Raw genomic sequence first — 20173 nt, 5'->3', positions numbered from 1 at the left:
GTAATGTCTCTGCTTTTTAATACGCTGTCAAGGTTTATCATAGCTTTTCTTCCAAGGAGCTAAGTGTCTTTTAATTTCATGATTGCAGTCACCATCTGCAGTGATTTTGGAGCCCACAAAAATAAAGACTGTCACTGTTTCCATTGTTTCCCCATCTATCTGCCATGAAGTGATGGGAACAGAGGACACAATCTTCGTTTTCTGAATGTTGAGTTTTAAGCCAGCTTTTTCACTCTCCTCTTTCACCTTCATCAAGAAGCTCTTTAGTTCCTCTACACTTTCTGCCATAAGGGTGGTGTCATCTCCGTATCTGATATGCAGATGGCATAACCTCAGATGTGCAGATGACACCATCCTCATACATAATGCTCTGTAATTATACTCCTAATTGACAAATGTTTATTTTCCTTTATTTCTCTTTCTCATTATTTTTATTAACACCATTCTCATTTCTCATTTCTCTGTGTGCCAAGGTCTCATCTGTGTGGACCCAGTTTGGTTCTATAGTATATTTTAAATTTTCTAGGGAAACAATGTTACCTATTAGACATAGTACAAACCACTCGCTTCAGATATTTCCATTTTAAAATTGGATTGCAATCTTTCTTTTGGTGGTATCATAAACTTTGTAAAATTGGGTTTCTGTGATTAAAAAAAAAAAAAGCACTGCTCAAAAATCATTGTGAGACAGGAAATGAGTGTGGTGGTGACCAGTCTGATTCCAAGGTTTGAGAATTTTGTAGTGCTCAACAGGGACTAAATTGCTATGAAATAAATACTATGTTGTTTAGAACTAACTATTTAGTAAATAAAACTTCTTTTTCCTAACACAGTAAAGGAGGCATGTGCTCTATGCTTCTACTTTCTTTCCAGTTCATTGCTATTTTTGAAAATTATACCCATCCTTCAGACTAGTTGATAATGTCACCCATCTCTGGAAGGCTCTTCTGGTCCTCTCAGCTGCAATTAATCTCCCTCCCGGGTGTTTCCTGGTAACATGGTATCTTTACTATTGCTTTCAAAATTGTATTCAACTAATTCATGTGTTTATTTAAAGTTAACAGTGATAACTTTCTGGTTCTCCTGTTAGGTGTAGTTACTTACAGATAGTAAGAGCCGTTTCATATCTTTTACAGAACTAAAGTGCATGTTTTGTTAGTCTATTTCTAATTCTTAAAGCATCCTTATAAGATCACAGATTATATTATCCACATTTTATATTTGAAGACATTGGAATTTAAATCACTGTTAATTTCTGTCACACTGCCTACCTCCTAACCTTTGACTGTTCTAGTTACTTCTTCTTTTCCTTTTGATAGAACCAGTTTTTTGGTACATCCTGAAAAATTCTACTGAGAGTTTTGGGGGTCTTTTTTAGTTTTTATTTATTTATTCATGGCTGAGCTGGGTCTTCAGTGCTGCCCACGAGCTTTCTCTAATTGCAGGAGAGGGGGCTCTCTTTAGTTGCCGTATGCAGGCTTCTCATTGCCCTGTCTTCTCTTGTTGCAGTGTGTGGGCTCTAGGGCAAGCAGGCCTCAGTACTTGTGCCATGCAGGCTTATTAGTTGCTGCACATGGGTTTAGTTGCCCCGCAACGTGTGAAATCTTTCAGGACCAGGGATTGAACCCCTGTCCCTTGCATTGGCAGGGAGATTCTTAACCATTTGACCACCAGGGAAGTCCTCATTGAGATTTTGATTAGGATTTGCAATGGCTCTCTGAATCTATTAACGGAGAATTCTTTTTTTAACAAGAACTGAGTTTTGGGGAATTCCCTGGCAGTCCAGTGGTAGGACTCGACGCTTTCACTGCTGAGTGACCAGATTCAGTCTATAGTCAGGGAACTAAGACCCTGCAAACCACACAGCATGGCCAAAAATGTGTGTGTGTGTGTGTGTGTGTGTATACATATTTTTTCCTAATCCGTGCATATAGTATATAGCTCTATTTATGTAGATATTTTTCCCTCTTAGCAAACATATATAGGGTTCTCTGTACAGATTTTGCACGTTTTCTTAAATTTATCCCAGTATGTTTCATTTCTTGATGTTGTAAATGACATTGTTTTCTTAATTTTAAATTTCAACTATTCCTTGGTAGTATATAGAATCACATTAGATTTTTTTTTTCTAATGATCTTGACTCCTGAGTCAGGCTTCTCCAAGCCAGGCTTCAACAGTACGTGAATCGTGAACTTCCAGATATTCAAGCTGGATTTAGAAATGGCAGAGGAACCAGAGATCAAATTGCCAACATCCTCTGGATCATCGAAAAAGTAAGAGAGTTCCAGAAAGACATCTACTTCTGCTTCATTGACTACACCAAAGCCTGTGTGGATCACAACAAACTGGAAAATTCTTAAAGAGATGGGAATACCAGACCACCTTACATGCCTCCTGAGAAATCTGTATGCGGGCCAAGAAGCAACAGTTAGAACAGGACAAGGAACAACAGAGTGGTTCCAAATCGGGAAAGAAGTACATAAAGGCTATATGTTGTCATCCTGCTCAGTTCAGTACAATCGCTCAGTCATGTCCGACTCTTTGTGACCCCATGAATTGCAGCACGCCAGGCCTCTCTGTCCATCACCAACTCCCGGAGTCTGCCCAAACCCATGTCCATCAAGTTGGTGATGCCATCCAACCATATCATCCATCCTCTGTTGTCCCCTTCTCCTCCTGCCCCCAATCTGACCCAGCATTAGGGTCTTTTCCAATGAGTCAACTCTTTGCATGAAGTGGCCAAAGTATTGGAGTTTCAGCTTCAACAGGAGTCCTTGCAATGAACGCCCAGGATTGATCTCCTTTAGGATGGATTGATTGGATCTCCTTGCTGTTCAAGGGACTCTCAAGAGTCTTCTCCAACACCACAGTTCAAAAGCATCAATTCTGTGGCGCTCAGCTTTCTTCACTGTCCAACTCTCACATCCATACATGACCACTGGAAAAACCATAGCCTTGACTAGATGGACTTTTGTTGGCAAAGTAATGTCTCTGCTTTTAAATATGCTATCTAGGTTGGCCATAACCTTCCTTCCAAGAAGTAAGAATCTTTTAATTTATGTCACCCTGCTAATTTAACTTATATGCAGAGTACTTCCTGAGAAGTGCCAGGCTGGATGAAACATAAGCTGGAATCAAGATTGATGGGAGAAATATCAAAAACCTCAGATACGCAGATGACACCACATTTATGGCAGAAAATGAAGAAGAACTAAAAGGCCTTTGATGAAAGTGCAAGAGGAGAATGAAAGGGTTGGCTTAAAACTCAACATTTAAAAAATGAAGATCATGGAATCAGGTCCCATCACTTCATAGCAAATAGATGGGGAATCTGGAAACAGTGTCAGACTTTATTTTCTTGGGCTCCAAAATCACTGCAGATGGTGACTGCAACCATGAAATTAAGAGACACTTGCTCTTTGGAAGAAAAGCTATGACCAATCTAGACATCATATTAAAAAGCAGAGATGTTACTTTGCCAACAAAGGTCTGTCTAGTCAAGGCTGTGGTTTTTCCAGTAGTCATGTATGGATGTGAGAGTTGGACGGTGAAGAAAGCTGAACACCGAAGAATTGATGCGTTTGAACTGTGGTGTTGGAGAAGACTCTTGAGAGTCCATTGGACTTCAAGGAGATCCAACCAGTCCATCCTAAAGGAAATCAATGCTGAATATCATTGGAAGGACTGACGCGGAAGCTGAAACTCCAATACTTTGGCCACCTGATGCGAAGAACTGACTCATTTGGAAAAGACCCTGATGCTGGGAAAGATTGAAAGTGGGAAGAGAAGGGAACGACAGAGGATGAAATGGTTGCATTGCATCACCAACTCAATGGGCATGAGTTTGAGTAAGCTCTGGGAGTTGGTGATGGACAGGGAAGCCTGGTGTGCTGCAGTCCATGGGGTCGCAAGGAGTTGTACACAACTGAGTGACTGAACTGAACTGAACTGACTCCTGAGACCTTGATAAAGTCACTTTTTAATCCTAAAGCATTTATATGAGATTCTTTGTGATCTCAGATATTCCTTAAACACGTACGGATTGGTCCCCAGCCAAAGCCTCAGTAGTTACTCTACGTGGATTTCAGCTCATTCCTCTTTGAAACTCTTTTGCAAAATTTCAAGTCTCTTGACTCTCCTTCAACACTTAGCTCTGTCTGCTCATTTCAGTGAGAATGCCAGGTTGTGTTTGTCTTCTTCCTCCCTGCACCATAATCTGTAAATTGCTTACTGGCAGAGAGACTACGTGATGTCACGGCTTCAGTTCAGTTCAGTTCAGTTGCTCAGTCGTGTCCGACTCTTTGCGACCCCATGAATTGCAGCATGCCAGGCCTCTCTGTCCATCACTAACTCCTGGAGTCTACCCAAACCTATGTCCGTCGAGTCAGTGATGCCATCCAACCATCTCATCCTCTGTCGTCCCCTTCTCCTCCTGCGCCCAATCCTACCCAGCATTAGGGTCTTTTCCAATGAGTCAACTCTTCGCATGAGGTGGCCAAAGTATTGGAGTTTCAGCTTCAACATCAGTCCTTCCAATGAACACCCAGGATTGATCTCCTTTAGGATGGACTGGTTGGATCTCCTTGCAGTCCAAGGGACTCTCAAGAGTCTTCTCCAACACCACAGTTCAAAAGCATCAATTCTTTGGTGCTCAGCTTTCTTCACCGTCCAACTCTCATATCCATACATGACCACTGGAAAAACCATAGCCTTGACTAGACGGAGTTTTGTTGGCAAAGTAATGTCTGTGCTTTTAAATATGCTATCTAGGTTGGCCATAACCTTCCTTCCAAGGAGTAAGCATCTTTTAATTTCATGGCTGCAATCACCATCAGCAGTGATTTTGGAGCTCAAAAAAATAAAATCAGACACTGTTTCCACTGTTTCCCCTTTATTTCCCATGAAGTGATGGGACCAGATGCCATGATCTTAGTTTTCTGAACATTGAGCTTTAAGCCAACTTTTTCACTCTCCTCTTTCACTTTCATTAAGAGGCTCTTTAGTTCTTCTTCACTTTCTGCCATAAGGGTGGTGTCATCTGCATATCTGAGGTTATTGATATTTCTCCTGGCGATATTGATTCCAGCTTGTGTTTCTTCCAGCCCAGCATTTCTCATGATATACTCTGCATATGAGTTGAATAAGCAGGGTGACAATATACAGCCTTGACGTACTCCTTTTCCTATTTGGAACCAGTCTGTTGTTCCATGTCCAGTTCTAACTGTTGCTTCCTGACCTGCATACAGGTTTCTCAAGAGACGGGTCAGGTGGTCTGATATTCCCATCTCTTTCAGAATTTTCCACAGTTTATTGTGATCCACACAGTCAAAGGCTTTGGCATAGTCAATAAAGCAGAAATAGATGTTTTTCTGGAACTCTCTTGCTTTTTCGATGATCCAGAAGATATTGGCAATTTGATCTCTGGTTCCTCTGCCTTTTCTAAAACCAGCTTGAACATCTGGAAGTTCATGGTTCACATATTGTTGAAGCCTGGCTTGGAGAATTTTGAGCATTACTTTACTAGCATGTGAGATGAGTGCAACTGTGCGGTAGTTTGAGCATTCTTTGGCATTGCCTTTCTTTGGGATTGGAATGAAAACTGACCTTTTCCAATCCTGTGGCCACTGCTGAGTTTTCCAAATTTGCTGGCATATCGAGTGCAGCACTTTCACAGCATCATCTATCAGGATTTGAAATAGTTCAACTGGAATTCCATCACCTCCACTAGCTTTGTTCGTAGTGATGCTTTCTAAGTCCCACTTGACTTCCCATTGCAGGATGTCTGGCTCTAGGTGAGTGATCACAGCATCGTGATTATCTGGGTCATGAAGATCTTTTTTGTATAGTTCTTCTGTGTATTCTTGCCACCTTTTCTTAATATCTTCTGCCTCTGTTACATCCATACCATTTCTGTCCTTTATTGAGCCTATCTTTGCATGAAATGTTCCTTTGATATCTCTAATTTTCTTGAATAGATCGCTAGTCTTTCCCAACCTGTTGTTTTCCTCTATTTCTTTGCATTGGTTGCTGAGGAAGGCTTTCTTATCTCTCCTTGCTATTCTTTGGAACTCTGCATTCAGATGGGAACATCTTTCCTTTTCTCCTTTGCTTTTTGCTTCTCTTCTCTTCCCAGCTATGTAAGGCCTCCTCAGACAGCCATTTTGCTTTTTTTGCATTTCTTTTCCATGGGGACTGTCTTGATCCCTGCCTCCTGTACAGTGTCACGAACCTCTGTCCATAGTTCATCAGGCACTCTTGTCTATCAGATCTAGTCCCTTAAATCTGTTTGTCACTTCTACTGTATACTCATAAGGGATTTGATCTAGGTCATACCTGAATGGACTAGTGGTTTTCCCTACTTTCTTCAATTTAAGTCTGAATTTGGCAATAAGCAGTTCATGATCTGAGCCACAGTCCGCTCCCGGTCTTGTTTTTGCTGAATGTATAGAGCTTCTCCATCTTTGGCTGCAAAGAATATAATCAATCTGATTTTGGTGTTGACCATCTGGTGATGTCCATGTGTAGTCTTCTCTTGTGTTGTTGGAATAGGGTGTTTGCTATTACCAGTGTGTTCTCTTGGCAAAACTCAGGGCTTACCTTGTGTCTTTTCTATCAAAGATTACAATCCAGCTCTTCCTGTTGGCCAGTGTTTGTAAATTCTATAGTTTTTTCCTTTTGGTTTTCTTTTTAGTTATTTATAGCACAAGGGTAATTCTGAACCCTGCTTCTCTCTCGGAGCTAGATTGTAAGTTAAAGATATGTGTTTAATGATGTACTATACTTACAGGAACAAAAAACTGGGTAAGTTGATTTTACCTTGAAAAAAACGGTAATGATTGAAGCAAGTTATGATTGAAGGTTCAATCCTTCTAGAAACTCTAAGAATGTAATGATTTTGACTTTGTTTTAGGGACTGTTATTTTCATCATTTTATTCTCTAGTACACATATATTAAATGTTTAAGAATTGATTTTTTTAATCTTTTCCAACTTCCTTGATTATAACATCTTGACTTATTCAGATAGTTTACTAAAAACTTTGAAGCAGTGAACATGGCTTCTGTTTCTTTTATGTGTCTGCTTTGGCTTACTAAACTCTCATTTTAGATTGGCTAACTTTTAAGTGGAAATAACTGATCCAAGAGTAAAGTTCTTTTCTTTGTCAGTATTCTGATATCAGATATTGCCAGAATGTTAGCCAGTTTCCTATGATGAAATATTCAATAGTGGAATCATAACGTAACCTGCTGAATATTTCTATTATTCGTCCATTCTTTTTGTTTTGAAGGTTCAAGTAATGTTGATTTGTAATGGAAACATTTTAGTTTATTTAAATTCTTATTAGGGAAGAATTATAAATCAGATTTAATCTCAATAGTGAGTTGATATGGCCCTTTTTTTCACACTACAGTTTTTAACAAATGAAATTTGATTATAATTAGGCTGAATTACATTGTAATTACTATCATTGATGTTTTCATGACATTTTTAGTTATTTAAACGATCATAGTAAAATTTGCTATTGACTTTCCCTTTTTTTATCTCACTACCTAAAGCAGATATGGTTTCATTCGGTCATGATTCTACATGAGTAAAAGTAAATTATAAAAAAAAAAAAACACAGATATTTTCTGTTGTTAAATTCATTCGGTCATGATTCTACATGAGTAAAAGTAAATTATATAAAAAAAAAACAAAACATATTTTCTGTTGTTAAATTCATAATTTACCTAAGAGTGCATTAAAGGATTTAAAATCTTATTAGGTATGGCTATTGATGCATTTTAACATATTAAAATGCTTCATGAGGTTGACTTATTTGAATGCATTGATATCATCCAAGTTTTTTTTTTTTTTTTAATGAATCATAAATTTTATTTCAAAATGTAAACGTCACTAAACATGCATACACGTTAAAACAATAAAATTTACAGTTTCGTTAATTATAAGTTAATTTTAAATTATTATTATTTCTATTTATTTATTTATTTATTTTACTTGTCTCATAGAGCAGGTATTTTATTGAAAATTTTATTGGTTATTACTAAACCATATAACAGGGAAGATAAAACCTACTTTTCATTTGCAAAGAGTATAAAGTTAATCCAGAATGGCTTTGACAAGTGTGTTATGTGCCTTTATTCCAACTCTTTTGCTGAGAAAGTCTTTTTTTTCCTTTGCACCCCTTTTGATGGTTATAAAGCAAAAAACAAAACAGGAAACAGTCCTGCTAAGGACAGGAAAGAAAAAAAGGTTTAGAAATTAAAAATAGGGATGCTCAAAATGATGGCTTCAGTTCTTTCTCAATAAGGCTGTCTAAAGAGCTCAGGCAGCAGTCAGCAGTTCAGGTTCAGATCATACTTTCTGCAATGCATGATACAGGGTGCTCAGTGCTGGTGCACCGGAATGACCTGGAGGGATGGGATGGGGAGGGAGGTGGCAGGGGGGTTCTGGAAGGGGAAAACATGTACATGTACATGCATGGTGGATTCATGTCAATGTATGGCAAAACAAATACAATATTGTAAAGTTAAAAAATAGAAAATAAACTAATTAAAAAAAAAAAAAAAGATCATACCTTCTGGACCCGTGTGGTTCAATCCCCACTGTCCTGGGATTCCAAGGCAGCAGACTGCAACCTTGAACCTCAGTGCAGTTGAGGAGCATAAGCATACTATTTTCTGTTGTTTTTAATTAATGTGACAACTCACAACTGAATACGAATGAAAAACCAACATCTGAGACCGTGTCTGAGGTGCCACTCATACTCTGCTGTAAAGGGCAGTTTTGAAGCACAATATCCGAAGCTTGGGTAGAAGTCATTCCTCCCCTCCCTTCAAAGTAGGCCCCACATTCCATGGATGGAGGGGGCATGAGGCTGACCAGAGGCTAGGAGTCAAGGAAGCAACAAAGCAGGAACCCAGGGAAGGGTCTGTATCCCAGTCCTCAGTTCTGGTCCTGTAAACAGTTAAGACCCCACTGAAGACTTTGGAAGCAGAGAGGTAGGCAGATAAAGGCTTGTCTTTTATTGAATGAGTGATCTATGCAACTGCCGAGGCGACTATGTACAGAGAAGAGGGGGAGAACTTTTCTTCTTGGTCTCTTCCTCCTTGGACAGAGTCTTGATGATTTCCTCCTTCTTGGCCTGGAGCCGCTCTTCACGGCCCTTGCGGGCTTCCTTGGCCTTAGACCTGCGAGCCTCAGCCTGGTCCGCTAGAAGTTTCTTGCGAGCCTTGTCTGCCTTCAACTTGTGGATATGTTCCATAAGAATCTGCTTGTTTTTGAACACGTTACCCTTCACCTTCAGGTATAGGCTGTGATACATGTGGCGGTCAATCTTCTTAGATTCACGGTATCGTCTGAGCAGCCGGCACAGAATTCTCATCCTCCTCATCCAGGTTACCTTCTCGGGCATTCGAGCATTGGCAGTGCCCTTTCGCTTACCTATACCCATATGCCTGCCCTTCCAGCAAGCCAAGGTGTTCTTCAGGCATCGAGCCCAGGAATGGACAGTCACAGGCTTCCGGATGATCAGCCCATCTTTGATCAGCTTCTGAATCTGCTGGCGGGAGTTGGCATTGGCGATTTCATTAGTCTCATTGGGGTCCAACCAGACCTTCTTTTTGCCACAGCGAAGGACACTGGAGGCAAGCCTCTTCTGAAGCCTGAGCATACTCATGGCCCTAAATTATTATTATTTTTAAATTCAATGACTGATTTAGTCATAATATCTTAGTCCCTTCCTTTAAGTTTGAAAATTTTCTAACTTACAGAAAAATATTTGTTGTTGTTCAGTCACTAAGTCATATTCAGCTCTTTGCGACCTCATGGACTGTTGCATTCCAGGCTCCCCCGTCCTTCACTATCTCCCAGAGTTTTCTCAAATTCATGTCTGTTGAGTCAGTAATGCTATCTAACCATCTCATCCTCTGCTGCACCCTTCTCCTTTTGCCTTCAGTCTTTCCCAGCATCAGGGTCTTTTCCATTGAGTCAACTCTTCCCACCAGGTGGCCAAAGTATCAACCTTCAGCTTCAGCATCAGTCTTTCCAATGAATATTCAGCATTGATTTCCTTTAGGATTGCATGGTTTGACCTCCTTGCAGTCCACGGGCCTCTCAAGAGTCTTTTCCAGCACCACAGTTTGAAAGCATCAGTTCTTTAGCACTCAGCCTTCTTCATAGTCCAGCTCTCACATCCCTACATGACTCCTCAAAAAACCATAGCTTTGACTGTTAAGACCTTTGTTAACAAAGTGCTGTCTCTGCTTTTTAATATGCTGTCTTGGTCTTTCACAGAAAAGTATAAAGAGAAGTAAAAGGAACTTCTCTGTACCTATCATATAGATGGACCAACTTTTTGCATTTTAGCTTTCGCTTTCTCTTTCTTTATATAAATATAAATATATATATATATATATATTCTGAAGCATTTTGTATTCTCTACTTGAGAAATTTAAAATTTATGTAATACTGTTTTCTGATATGTTATACATATTCCAATTTCAGTGATTATCCTAATTTTATAGCTGTTTGATTTTATTCTCAATCCAACATCCAGTAAGGATTACACATTGCATTTAAATATTTGTTGTATTTCAAATAGTTTTGCTTGCCTTTTTTTTTAATTTTTATATTCCATTAATTGGATTTGTTATATTTTATTAACCCAGTCTTCTGTGGAGGGACATTTTTTCCCCAATAATTTTTCATAACAAATAATGTCTCAAAGAATACTTAGGCATATGTTGTTTTGTATTTGTGGACATGTATCTTCAGGTTAAATCTGTAGATGCAGAATTAGACTGCTAAATCATTAGACAGTTACTATATCTTTATCTGACAGATTTCTCTTCATTATCTTTTTTTACTTTGCTCATCCTTTTAACACTAAATATATTGATACATGTGTTTCTTTTCTCCAAATATTTGGGAATATGATTTTGACATCTTGACATTGTATATTGAGTAGTTTGCTAAAAAGTCATAGAAAGAAAATAAATGTTTACAGTAACAAAATGACTGTTGTAACAAATACAAGTGTTAAAAACCTCAGGAGTTTGAGCCTAATTAGAAAAGATAACAAGTCAAGAGAAAGTATACATTTTAAAAGACATTGTCATTAATTTATAGCAAATAAATTAAAGTTTATGAGACTAATGAATTATAATTTTTAATACTCTTTAGTTCTGAATAAGTAAGTTGTCTTTAAAGCAACTTACTAGACCTGAACATCGTTTAGCATATATATTTGTGTATATATGTGTATACACACACATATATGAATTACATATATAATAGAGACAACCACAGCTATATACATCATTTACTGTGTGCTGTGTACCTTGTCCAGCAATACATATACACTAAATTACTTAGTTTAATCTCCAGAAACCTTATGAGATATAATTATTTGCCATTTATAGATGAGGACAGTGAGGCATAGAAATATTAAGTGGCATGCTCTTACTTACTCAGCTAATTAGCGGCAAAGGCAAGATTTGAACCCACACGGTATTCATTATAATTCTGGACTTTTAATGACGATGCTTCACTACTTCTATTGGACTTGGTATTATTTTTCTGTATTAAGACTAATTAGTGACCTAAGGTTCTATATGACTTTGATTCTGAGTTCTTAATTAATCGCTCTGCTCTCTTTCTTTCCTTGAAAGAAGTGTATTAAGATTTTCTCTAGTTGTTATATCAAATTTGTTATCATACGTGGTGATACAGGAATAGAATTCCGTTCATAACAGCGACAGCTGCTCACAAAGAAACCCTTTTATGCCACCATCCATGACAGAATACTGAACTATGTGTTCCATTTTTCTGACCCATTAAAATTACTTATGTTCCCATTTTTCAGTGGATGATTCAGAAGCCACACAAAGCAGCAACATTTTTTGGATGCATTGGGATAGATAAATTTGGGGAGATCCTGAAGAAAAAAGCTGCTGAAGCCCATGTTGATGCTCATTACTATGAACAGAATGAGCAGCCAACAGGAACATGTGCTGCATGCATCACCGGTGACAACAGGTCAGTGTTCTCTGAAGGCAAGCTCTGTGCTAATTGACTGTTTAACCGCTGGTAAAATCTGAATTCACATCTGAGTTTGGAATTTAGACTTCATGTTTTTAATTAGTTTTAATATTTAATAAACCCTTCTTCCTTATATTACTTTTCCTTAAGTTTTTTTTTCCTTTCCTGAACCTGCTATTGTCTCCATGAAGCATAATGAAATGAAAATTCAGAGATCATGTGTTCTTGCATATGCTTTTTATGTGTGTGTATGTTAGTTGCTCAGTTGTGTCCGACTCTTTGAGACCCCATGGACTATAGCCCACCAGGCTTCTCTGTCCATGGAATTCTCCAGGCAAGAATACTAGAGTGGGTTGCCATTCCCTTCTCCAGGGAATCTTCCTGACCCAGGAATTTAACCCAGGTCTCCTGCATTGCAGTCAGATTCTTTACCAGCTGAGCCACCAGAGAATTAGAGTTAAGAATGGAGCACGTTTTATTCAATGTTTATAGCTAGGTTCTTGCTAAACTGACATTAAGAAGAATGTCCTTTTCAACATATCCTGAGATTGAGATGTTAAAATAAATATTTGCTCATATATATTTTAATATATATAAAATATACTTTTATATATATTATGTATAAAATATTGCGTTATATCCAGTCTCTTATGGATTACATCATCTAAAGCAGTTCTGGCAAATAGTTATCTGTCCATACTAAACAACTTCAGTCATGGGTAATGTACTACTCAAATAACAAGCCAATACATTTCTAAACAGCTTTGCTTATCACAAGATTTTTCTTTCTATGAACTTGAACACTGTCTGTCAGAGCCTGCCATGCATTGCTTCTTTTTGTGCCTTTTGCAGTTATGTGGGGGTATATCTTCAGTACATTCATGATTTGCTAACATCAACATTACCATGTTGCTTATCAGCACGAGCTTTTTTTCTCCATTGAAAAAGAAAAAAATGATTTTTTTTGTTATTGTTAGAATCTGCAAAGATGATCTCTTTTAAAATAACAATTCACTCAATACTTTACATACCTTATAGCTAGAAATGCTGAATGTCCTCCTCCATTTCCTATCTCCCTTTTTCTTCTTTCTTTCTTGTCTCTCGTCTTCTTTTCCTTATTTCCTATCTTATCTCTCCTCCCCTTGCTCCATTCCCTCTTTTTACCTCATTTGTTTGTGCACACTTTTGACTTCACAAATATATTTTAAAGACTTGACAATATTCTAAATATACTATGTTCATGGATTGGAAGAATTAATATAGTGAAAATGCGTATACTACCCAAAGCAATCTATAGATTCAGTGCAATCCCTATGAAGCTACCAACGGTATTTTTCACAGAACTAGAACAAAACATTTCACAATTTGTATGGAAATATAAGAAACCTTGAATAGCCAAAGCAATCTGGAGAAAGAAGAATGGAACTGGAGGAATCAACCTGCCTGACTTCAGGCTCTACTACAAAGCCACAGTCATCAAGACAGTATGGTACTGGCACAAAGATAGAAATATAGATCAGTGGAACAAAATAGAAAGCCTAGAGATAAATCCACGCACCTATAGACACCTTATCTTCGACAAAGGAGGCAAGAATATACAATGGAGAAAAGACAATCTCTTTAACAAGTGGTGCTGGGAAAACTGGTCAACCACTTGTAAAAGAATGAAATTAGAACACTTCCTAACACCATACACAAAAATAAACTCAAAATGGATTAAAGATCTAAACCTAAGACCAGAAACTATAAAACTCCTAGAGGAAAACATAGGCAAAACACTCTCCGACATAAATCACAGCAGGATCCTCCATGACCGACCTCCCAGAATATTGGAAATAAAAGCAAAAATAAACAAATGGGACCTAATTAAACTTAAAAGCTTTTGCACAACAAAGGAAACTATAAGCAAGATGAAAAGACAGCCTTCAGAATGGGAGAAAATAATAGCAAATGAAGCAACAGACAAAAAATTAATCTCAAAAATTGAAAATAAAACAAATGAAGCAACAGACAAACAATTAATCTCAAAAATATACAAGCAACTTCTGCAGCTGAATTCCAGAAAAATAAACGACCCAATCAAAAAATGGGCCAAAGAACTAAACAGACATTTCTCCAAAGAAGAAATACAGATGGCTAACAAACACATGAAAAGATGCTCAACATCACTCATTATTAGAGAAATGCAAATCAAAACCACAATGAGGTATCATTTCACACCAGTCAGAATGGCTGCTATCCAAAAGTCTACAAGCAATAAATGCTGGAGAGGGTGTGGAGAAAAGGAAACCCTCTTACACTGTTGGTGGGAATGCAAACTAGTACAGCCACTATGGAGAACAGTGGAGATTCCTTAAAAAACTGGGAATGGAACTGCCATATGGCCCAGCAATCCCACTGCTGGGCATATACACCGAGGAAACCAGAATTGAAAGAGACGCGTGTACCCCAATGTTCATCGCAGCACTGTTTACAATAGCCAGGACATGGAAGCAACCTAGATGTCCATCAGCAGACGAATGGATAAGGAAGCTGTGGTACATATACACAATGGAATATTACTCAGCCATTAAAAAAAATACATTTGAATCGGTTCTACTGAGATGGATGAAACTGGAGCCCATTATACAGAGTGAAGTAAGCCAGAAAGAAAAACAACAATACAGTATACTAATGCATATATATGGAATTTGAAAGATGGTAATGATAACTCTATATGCGAGACAGAATAAGAGACACAGATGCATAGAACAATTTTATGGACTCTGAGGGAGAAGGTGAGGGTGGGACGTTCTGGGAGAATAGCATTGAAACATGTATATTATCATATGTGAAACAGAACACCATTCCATGTTCGATGCATGGGACAGGGGCTCAGGGCCGGGGCAATGGGATGACCCAGAGGGATGGGATGGGGAGGGAGGTGGGTGGGGGGTCCAGGAAGGGGAACACATGTGAACCCATGGCTGATTCATGTCAATGTATGGCAAAAACTATTACAATATTGTAAAGTAATTAGCCCCCAACTAAAATAAATAAATTTATTAAAAATATATATATATATACAAGCAACTCCTGCAGCTCAATTCCAGAAAAATAAATGACCCAATCAAAAAATGGGCCAAAGAACTAAACAGACATTTCTCCAAAGAAGACATACAGATGGCTAACAAACACATGAAAAAATGCTCAACATCACTCATTATTAGAGGAATGCAAATCAAAACCACAATGAGGTACCATTTCACAGCAGTCAGAATGGCTGCTATCCAAAAGTCTACAAGCAATAAATGCTGGAGAGGGTGTGGAGAAAAGGAAACCCTCTTACACTGTTGGTGGGAATGCAAACTAGTACAGCCACTATGGAGAACATTGTGGAGATTCCTTAAAAAACTGGGAATAGAACTGCCATATGACCCAGCAATCCCACTGGTGGGCATACACACTGAGGAAACCAGAATTGAAAGAGACGCGTGTACCCCAATGTTCATCGCAGCACTGTTTACAATAGCCAAGACATGGAAGCAACCTAAATGTCCATCAGCAGATGAATGGATAAGGAAGCTGTGGTACATATACACAATGGAATATTACTCAGCCATTAAAAAGAATGCATTTGAATCGGTTCTATTGAGATGGATGAAACTGGAGCCCATTATACAGAGTGAAGTAAGCCAGAAAGAAAAACACCAATACAGTATACTAATGCATATATATGGAATTTGAAAGATGTTAACGATAACCCTATATGTGAGACAGAATAAGAGACACAGATGCAAAGAACAGTCTTATGGACTCTGAGGGAGAAGGTGAGGGTGGGACGTTCTGGGAGAATAGCATTGAAACATGTATATTATCATATGTGAAACAGAACACCAGTCCAGGTTCAATGCATGAGACATATGCTCTGGGCTGGGACAATGGGATGACCCAGAGGGATGGGATGGGGAGGGAGGTGGGAGGGGGGTTCAGGATGGGGAACACATTTAAACCCAAGGATGATTCATGTCAATGTATGGCAAAAAACACTACAATATTGTAAAGTAATTAGCCCCCAACTAAAACAAATAAATTTATTAAGAAAAAAAAATAAAGACTTGACAATATTCTAGACAGAAGTCATGAAATAGCTAAATAAAACTTTAAGAAATAGTTATGGTACCAAAGCCGTTTTTAAAAATAAAGTTATGGGAAAGTAGTAAAGTTCTCCTACACACAAAAATAATATTTGTAATAAAGCCATCAATTGTTCAGATATTGAGATATACTTAATTAGACCTTTCTTCTTTTCAGTTTTTCTAAAATCACCTTTAGTAGGCAGGTGCAGAGATTTCCTGTTAGTGAGAAATGGATCAACTTTTGCCTGTTTTACCACTCAAGCTACAGTAAAATTGCTAAATTGTTTTTATATGTTGTTATTTTAAAGAGCATTTGTGATAATACTAAGTTTTCCAGATACCAGCAGCTTAATTTATATGCTCATATGAATTGCATTATCAGTATTATTTAGGTAATATTGAAAGTCAGAAACTGAGGGAAACCTTTGCTATCTAACTCATTTTCCAAATTGTAGAACTTAATAAATGTGGATAAACTTTTAAATAGAGCTAGGAACTCTTACTTCTACTACCCCAAACTCAGATTAAGGCAATATTTTTCTTAACCAGGTTCTTCTCCAAACTCTGAACCAGATACAGTTGGATAGTAAGAATACCTGTATTTTCTTTTGGAGGAACTATTTAGTTTTCTATCGAAGAGTAGTTTTATTATCAGAATAGAATTTAGTAGCTCATACTAAAAGTATTTGCTTTTATTTATAACCATTTTATGGCAAAATTTTGCAGGAGTCATGATTACTAAAATATATTTTATAGATTGGTTATTCTTAATTTGTAATATAGTTATTTTATATATGCATGTATTGATGCGTATCATGCTTATTTTCATTAATCCAATTGAATATAAACAGAATGTATCCTTCAGTTAGTCACTCAGTTGGCATATGGGTGAGTAGAAATACGGTTTTGAAAATAATTGATTTATTTTTTACAAAAGAAAATCTAACCATGTTATCAAAAGCTTAAGTGATGATATATTTATGGGTTTTTTTTTTTTTTTTTCTGGTGTAAGTATTCTTTTTTTTTTTTTTTTTTTATAAATTTATTTATTTTAGTTGGGGGCTAATTACTTTACAATATTGTAATAGTTTTTGCCATACATTGACATGAATCAGCCATGGGTTTACATGTGTTCCCCTTCCCGGACCCCCCACCCGCCTCCCTCCCCATCCCATCCTTCTGGATCATCCCATTGCCCCGGCCCTGAGCCCTTGTCACATGCATCGAACATGGAATGGTGCTCTGTTTCACATATGACAATACACATGTCTCAATGCCATTCTTCCAGAACGTCCCACCCTCACCTTCTCCCTCAGAGTCCATAAAATTGTTCTATGCATCTGTGTCTCTTATTCTGTCTCGCATATAGGGTTATCGTTACCATCTTTCAAATTCCATATATATGCATTAGTATACTGTATTGTTGTTTTTCTTTCTGGCTTACTTCACTCTGTATAATGGGCTCCAGTTTCATCCATCTCAGTAGAACCGATTCAAATGTATTTTTTTTAATGGCTGAGTAATATTCTATTGTGTATATGTACCACAGCTTCCTTATCCATTCATCTGCTGATGGACATCTAGGTTGCTTCCATGTCCTGGCTATTGTAAACAGTGCTGCGATGAACATTGGGGTACACGCGTCTCTTTCAATTCTGGTTTCCTCGGTGTATATGCCCAGCAGTGTGATTTTTTTTAATCACAACTGTTACCAAGAAAGTTGGAAAAATTGACAAGTTGTTTTTTCTTATTTCTGGATCAGAAGGAAAAGGAAAAGTATTTTTGTCTGTAATGTAAACAATTATTGTGTTAAGTTTAATTTTTGGACAATAATAAAAAGTTGTATGTGATACTTGGCAGCAAGATTTTAAGTGTAATATTGTGGTTAGATTTTTCAGCTGCAAAACTGGACCAGCACAGGGAGTTTTCAACTATAAAAAGTAATTTTAATCTATTATAGTCCATGAAATGTAATGAATTGAAAATTAATTTCTCATAGTAAATATGGTCTACATATATATGTGTGTTTTACAAAATTAATGTCATGCTTGACTTTTAAAGCATTAAATATCAATGGATATTCTGTTGATATTTGAAAACTGAAGAATCAAAAGGAAGCTTAAATGCTAGTTTCTTAAAATACCAGATGATATTTAGATTAATGTCTGTGTTTTTCTCAAGGTAACCAAGATGTCTTATAAATTTTTTAAAACAAAATTAACATTAGTTTAGTGAAATCAATATACAGCAGTTTGAATAATTAAGAATTAAAATGAAAGTCATACTGACTGAAGTATTTCATATAGAGAAGGAGAAATATCATATGACATCCCTTACATGTGCAATCGAAAAAGAAATGATCCAAATAAACTTACTTACAAAACAGAAAGAGACTCACAGACTTACAAAATGAACTCATGGTTGCTGGGAGTTCCATGGGATAGTCTAGGAATAGTTAAGGACTTTGGAAAGGTCATGTACACACTGCTGTATTTAAAATGGATAAGTAACACAAACCTATTGTATAGCAAGTGAAACTCTTCTCAATGCTATGTGTCAGGCTGGATCGGAGGGGGTTTTGGAGGAGAATGGATACATGTGTATGTTTGGCAGAGTCCCTTCTCTGTTCACCTGAAACTGTCACAACGTTGTTAATTGGCTATACTTCAATACAAAATGTTTTTGGGTTAAAAAATTTAAAAAAGAATTAAAATGAAAACAAAAGTTGCAAAAGTAGTTAACTGTATAATTACAGGACAGGTTTGACTATAAGTAAAAACCTACTTATATTTTGTTGTTGTTTGTAGATCCCTTGTAGCTAATCTTGCTGCTGCCAATTGTTACAAAAAGGAAAAACATCTTGATGTGGAGAAAAACTGGATGTTGGTAGACAAAGCAAGAGTTTATTATATAGCAGTAAGTATTTGACTAATTCAAATTTCTCGTACATATTTTTACTATAAATTATAGTTATTTGTTGATGTACATTTAAAAATAATTGTTTCATCCTGCAAATTATATACCCATCTCAAAGCATATTTTGGGCTCACTATTACAAATAAAGAACAGAACTATGATCATTCTGTGGTAACATAATTTGAATTATTTACCTTCAAATATACCTCCTTTTGGATACATTATATATAGATGTTTTTAACCAAGTGTCAAATTCTGTATTAAATTTTAAGGTCTTTTGAAGTAATTCTGGCAATTAGCCATTCGTATTTATAGGCTACTTGTGAATGATGCATGCGATGTGTGGGAAAATATTAGTAATATAAATGTTCACTGCAAACAGTTTGAGCTTATTTGCCTAAAAAAATCTTAATTACTATTTATTCCATAGTAATTACCATGACACCTTTTAATTTAATATTTCAGAAACATTGATCATGACAAATCTGTTAAATATCAGAATAAGGGCAGCGTGTAATTTCAATTATTAAGTCTTCTGACATAAAAATAATTGGTTAAGAATTCATTTCTAAAATAAGACTGTAATAAAAATTCTCCTGAATTAATCACCCTATGAAAATCTTTTTTTTATTTAATATGAGTTAAATGTGACTGATGAAAAATAAGTAGGTACCTCTGAAAATTACAAGTACTTCATATGCATATATGGTTTTGACATAACAGCTGCTGCCATTTACTACCTGAGCTGTGAAATAGCTGGTAAGATGTGTAAAAAATTGATTATCCAGTAGGAACATGTTTATTGAAAATATAATTATTTCTTTCAGCCTAGTGTTAATGTCTCCTACAGCATGTTTATGTGCTCTGCTGTAGGCTTTACAAGGTTGGTATTGATTCTTCTGTATGGTGAATCCTGTCCCCTTTATAGCTGTCAAGTAAATGCTTACATTGAGAGGATTATATAGAGGAAAGTCACATTATGTCTTCTGCCAGTATGTAAGAAAAACATATCAAAATTTAAGAAGTTTTCTGTGTTATCTTCTGTTTTGTTTTATTTTTCAAAATTGTCTCATTTTTTCATTTATGTCTTATTAGCA

At 36.9% G+C, this 20173-nt stretch overlaps 1 protein-coding gene and 1 pseudogene across 8 annotated transcripts in view; one reads left to right on the top strand and one right to left on the bottom strand.

Moving 5' to 3' along the window:
• The window catches only part of ADK (adenosine kinase), a 519359-nt gene that overhangs the window by 242251 nt on the left and 256935 nt on the right, over window positions 1–20173 (top strand). For all 7 annotated transcript variants that reach the window (XM_081564617.1, XM_081564638.1, XM_081564648.1 and 4 more), the window contains 2 exons: window positions 11867–12039; window positions 18968–19076. In XM_081564617.1, the coding sequence (XP_081420743.1) occupies window positions 11867–12039; window positions 18968–19076 (282 nt within the window). The remainder of the gene's footprint in view (window positions 1–11866; window positions 12040–18967; window positions 19077–20173) is intronic.
• On the bottom strand, window positions 9010–10167 carry LOC145536129 (large ribosomal subunit protein eL19 pseudogene; annotated as a pseudogene). Its single transcript, XR_014075660.1, has one exon. The product of XR_014075660.1 is annotated as a large ribosomal subunit protein eL19 pseudogene (transcript).

Source organism: Giraffa tippelskirchi, chromosome 2, assembly GCF_054371585.1.
Source record: "Giraffa tippelskirchi isolate mGirTip1 chromosome 2, T2T-mGirTip1v1.2.pri, whole genome shotgun sequence".
Classification (NCBI taxonomy): domain Eukaryota; kingdom Metazoa; phylum Chordata; class Mammalia; order Artiodactyla; family Giraffidae; genus Giraffa; species Giraffa tippelskirchi.
This window is presented reverse-complemented; position numbering and strand designations above follow the sequence as displayed.